General features: G+C 52.3%; 1 protein-coding gene across 1 annotated transcript; it reads left to right on the top strand.

Moving 5' to 3' along the window:
* The first annotated feature begins 363 nt into the window (after positions 1-363).
* LOC103623079 (androgen receptor-like) lies at positions 364-4767 on the top strand. The gene is made up of 5 exons (XM_008642113.2): positions 364-682; positions 2767-2911; positions 3682-3812; positions 4014-4171; positions 4440-4767. The coding sequence occupies exons 1-5, from the start codon at positions 439-441 to the stop codon at positions 4593-4595; spliced, it is 834 nt and encodes a 277-aa protein (XP_008640335.2). The 5' UTR covers positions 364-438; the 3' UTR covers positions 4596-4767.
* Positions 4768-4839: the final 72 nt, after the last annotated feature.

Raw genomic sequence — 4839 nt, 5'->3', positions numbered from 1 at the left:
GTACTGAGTTTATCATCTTGTGTTGTTCCTCTTTTTGATTGCATCAAAAGCAGTTGTTTGAGTCGAGTCAAAACTTCTTCTCTCTCTGGATCTTCCTCTCTGTTTCTAAGTGGGAGTTAGAGACCGGTTGTGGCTGAGGATGTAAATGATGTTGGTTCTTTTCCATGTGAGATTAACAAGCAAATGGATTTTGTCACGCAGTGTGTTCTCCTCTCATCCTTAGGTGAGAACTGCAATGCCAGGGCGCTCCTTGGGCAGTGTCCACTGAGGGAGGAGCTGCTGCTTGGTCATCACTTTTCCTTGCTTCATAACTATAAATGGTGGAGCCAAGAAGCCCTGACTTTCTGTTTTAGTATATTTTAAAGCATCACCTTAAACTGTGTCCTTCCCTCAGCCCGCAAGCTGAAGAAGCTGGGTAACCTGAAGGCACAGGAGGATATGGAGGGAGCCAGCTCATCCAGCCCCACAGAGGAGCAAGCTCCCAAGCTGGTGATGACACGCATCGATGGCTACGAGTGCCAGCCCATCTTCCTCAACGTTCTGGAGGCCATCGAGCCTGGTGTGGTGTGTGCTGGCCATGACAACAGCCAGCCTGACTCCTTCTCCAACCTGCTGACCAGCCTGAATGAGCTTGGAGAGCGGCAGCTGGTCTACGTGGTCAAATGGGCAAAGGCGCTGCCAGGTGAGAAGGAAAACAAACAAATCCCCTCCCGGTTCCAAAACCCCATCTGCACTGCTGGGGGCAGGTGTGAAGGGGGTGGTCTGTAGCCCATGTCCCATCACACAGCTCCTGGGGGACCATCTCCATGGGCACTATGTGTGTCCCCTGCCTGGGAAGCAGCCTGTAGCAGTGTGGGCCTTGTGTCTAGAGGGGCTGGTGATGGGAGAGGGAACTGAGGGGTGATGGAGTGTTTTGGAACTTACACCTTGGGTTCAGATAGCCCCTGGCTGGTGATACAGTGTGGGCACGGGGCACTTCTCCCCATGACAAGGCTGCTGCTGGTCAGGCCTCGGGGTCCTGCTCTTCTCCCCCTCTCTCCATGGAGGTTTTGCTCCACTTCCAGGCCATGTCTGCCAGCCCTGCAGAACGGCCCTCTAGACAAAGATTAGCCCTGTCCCAGGACCCACCTGAAGTGATGAAAAGGGTAAATCGCAACATGGCAGAAGAGCAATACAGAATCCCAAAAGGCTCTTTCCTGGCAGTCACTCAGGTTGCCCATGTGACAACCCGGTGGGATATATTTATGATGCCTTCAGAGAGGTAATACAGGCCAGGAATTTTCCAGATGCTGGTCAGCAGGTGCAGTAAATGGAGCATCCCAGTGACTGATGTGTTTATTGAGCTGGGTCTGCAAGGGGTCACTGGTTGGTGACATGCTGCCTGTTCCACACTGTAATCCTGCAACTGAGCGAGTGCAATGGCAGAGGGCTGAGCTCTGTCTGGGCACAGCTGGACCCAGCTCACCTCCCAGCATCCTGGAGAGTGGAGCATGGGGCCAGTTCCTGCTGCCTTCTCCATTCTGGGCCCACTCCTCAGGGAACACAAAGAAAAGAGGGATCCCACTCCTTGTATGTGTGGGGTGATACAGCAGAGAAGGAGACTGAGGCACAGTAGTTTTGCCATTCTCTGTCAAACCCTGGTGATGAACTGTGGTCGGGTGTCTGATGTTCCCAGGAGTTTAGCAGCCCCCTGGACTGGTGCTCCCAGCAGGACATTGGTCTGAATACCCTTAAGTACTGAGTAGCACATTCTGTTTCTGCTGTTCTTGAGTCTCTTGGCTTGTAAAACCAGGGACAAATCCTGCTTCCTCTTTGGCTTATCTACACCAGACATCAAGTTCAGACACAGAGACACCACCAAAACCACTTGGCATCTGGGGCTGAGGCTGTACCACTGCAGCAGTGCCGATGAAAAGTGCTTTGGAAAATGTTTTCTGTCATAACCACCCCCTTATCAGAGGGTTTTACTCTCCTGAACTGCACCTGATGCCTGACCTCTCAGTGTGCAGTGGTGCCAGTTGCTGCCCTGCTGCCCCCTGGGGCTGGCGCAGACTGTGCCAGGGTAGCATCTGGGCAAGATTCATTCTCCAGCTTGTTTGCCTTGAAGAGCTCTCCAAGCCACAGAGATCCTTGCCTCAGTGGGTTGTAATTATACACTGGAGCTGTTAAATTGCTTTAATATTTGATTGAAATAATGCATGATTGTCCTGAAACTCACTTATATTTGCCTATGCACAAGTATATAGAAAAAAGCAGTGTTGGAGGTGGTCTAAGCATGCCTGGGGTTTAACTCTGAGCCACCATCTGGGATGCTAATTTGAATTTAGGTGCTATTTTTGTTTCTCTTGCAATGTAGCTGAGGTTTCCATGCTCATTTCCACAGTCATTAGATCCATGCAGTGTGTATGGGACAGAAACTGGAATTTGGTGCAGTTAAATTAACTTAATTAAATTTGGTGAAGTCCCAATGGGACTTTCTCCCCTCCTTGTGTCCAAAGTTCCCTTTCTTCCCCTTTCTTCCCCTTTCTTCCCCTTTCTTCCCACAAGCAGGTTTGTGCTTGTCTATCCTTGATTCCCGGTCAGGGTGGGAGCTCCATGTCATGGCCGGTGTGCTCATGTCCTGGGACATGCTGAGCTTGGGCTGTGGACTGACCACCTTGTCCTAAGAGGAGCACTGCAGGAGAGCTGGAGTCTGCACGGAAGCAGCCCTGGGAACTGCAGGAACCCAACAGTAATTCATAACATCCCTCCCTCATTGTTTATTAGGATTTCGCAACCTGCATGTGGATGACCAGATGTCAATAATCCAGTACTCTTGGATGGGCCTGATGGTGTTTGCTATGGGGTGGAGATCCTTCACCAATGTCAATTCCAGGATGCTTTATTTCGCTCCAGACCTGGTCTTCAATGAGTAAGTGCAAAACAACCAGAGTCTAACACTGGGCTTTGGGTCAGCCCAGGTGACAAACTACACTTAGAGCAGTCACTCTGAGCCACCCAGCCCTGCCCAGCCCAGCCTGCTCCCCACTGCCACTGACCATGGGGACCTCCAGGAGCAGTGAGGACACTGGGATGCGTCTCTGGGTCCTGCCTGCTCCCTCAGCCTTGCCATGGGCTGATGCCCACTGGGGCAGCAGCAGAAGCTGGTGTGGGCTGAGGGGCTGCTCCATACAGACCTGCCTTTCTGCTATGGAGTTTGAATTCCAGCTTCCAGCTCTGTTGGGCTGCTGGAGTGAGCAAAGACAGAGACAAAATGTACTGTAAGTTCCTGGTGGGCTCTCCTCGATGTACCATCAGCTTAGAGCTGGGGAGGGTTTGCTGGCACTCAGATGGAAGAGCCTGAACCCAATAACCAAGCACAGCAGCAGGCAAACCCCCACCTTCCTGGGAGCTCCAGCTTGGCCTCATATCCCTCACGGATAGAAATGTTTGGGAAATCATTGCAGTTGCTCTTCAGACAAACACTGCAAGTCCCTGGTAGCTATCTGTGTCCAGAGAGGATCACACACAGGCATTTTGGATCATGCTCCACTCTGGCATGTGGCATCCCCAGGACAGAGCTCGGGCCCTTGGCAGCAGGGTGTGCCAGGCAGGGGGGGTTTGCTGGGTCAGGGAGTGCCCTCCCCATCACACATGTGCACTTTGGTCTCCGTGCCATCCATACCCATCTCACCCTGCCAGGTACCGCATGCACAAATCCAGGATGTACAGCCAGTGCATCAGGATGCGGCACCTCTCCCAGGAATTTGGGTGGCTTCAAATCACACCCCAGGAGTTCCTCTGTATGAAGGCTCTCCTCTTCTTCAGTATCAGTAAGTACCCACACCCTTTCCTCCACAGAGCTCCAGCACCTGCTGCTGCATTGCCCTTGAGGCATCTGGTGCTTTTCTTGTGCCTGGACTTTGAATCAGCAGGAGGAGCCTGGGGATGTCCCTTGCTTCAGCCTTCCTCCTCCTCTCCTGTTGTTGTCACTCTCTGGGTTCCTCTCACCGTTTCCTTCCCATCCCACCCAGTTCCAGTGGATGGCCTGAAGAATCAGAAGCTCTTCGATGAGCTCCGCATGAATTACATTAAGGAACTTGACCGTATCATTGCCTGCAAAAGGAAGAACCCCACCTCCTGCTCCCGGAGGTTTTATCAGCTCACCAAGGTCCTGGACTCCGTGCATCCGGTAAGAGAGGACAGGGAAATGTCCATCTATACACATCATGTCCATCTAAATGCATAAGAAACAATGTAAGAAAGAAACTTTTCACAGTGAGAATGATCATTCCCTGGAACAACCTCCCCATCATGGGAGGAGTTCAGATGCAGTTGGAGAGAGTGCTGGATGGTCTCATCCAGGTTCCCTTTCCCAGGGAAGGTGGGACCTCTGTTGTGTGTCTTCCTAGAGAAAGCGCTGCCCAGGGACTTTTTAACCAGCTCCCTTCCTTCCCCAGATTGCCAAGGACCTGCATCAGTTTACATTTGATCTTCTAATCAAGGCACACATGGTGAGCGTGGACTACCCGGAAATGATGGCCGAGATCATCTCTGTGCAGGTTCCCAAGATCCTGTCTGGAAAAGTCAAGCCTATCTACTTCCACGCACAGTGATCTTTCGGAGGGATCCCCGTGCTGCCACCTCTATTCCAGCCATCTCCTGCCTGTTACTTCTGCACTACTGTCCTGCAGTGCCTTGGGGAATCCCTCTGCCGCCGTGGCCAAGGGGACAGGCAGTGACAGACCTGCTGGGATTCCTGAGATTTCTATTTTTCTGAGGTACCTCTGAACCAAACCCCCGGTGCTGGCCTCTGCTTGGCTCTGGCTGCTCACGGTGCTGGACAGGGGCTGGGGGGGG

This window comes from Corvus brachyrhynchos, unplaced genomic scaffold (assembly GCF_000691975.1).
Source record: "Corvus brachyrhynchos isolate BGI_N302 unplaced genomic scaffold, ASM69197v1 C12300178, whole genome shotgun sequence".
Taxonomy (NCBI): Eukaryota; Metazoa; Chordata; class Aves; order Passeriformes; family Corvidae; genus Corvus; species Corvus brachyrhynchos.
The sequence above is the reverse complement of the archived record's forward strand: the minus strand, read 5'-3'. Positions and strand labels throughout refer to the sequence as shown.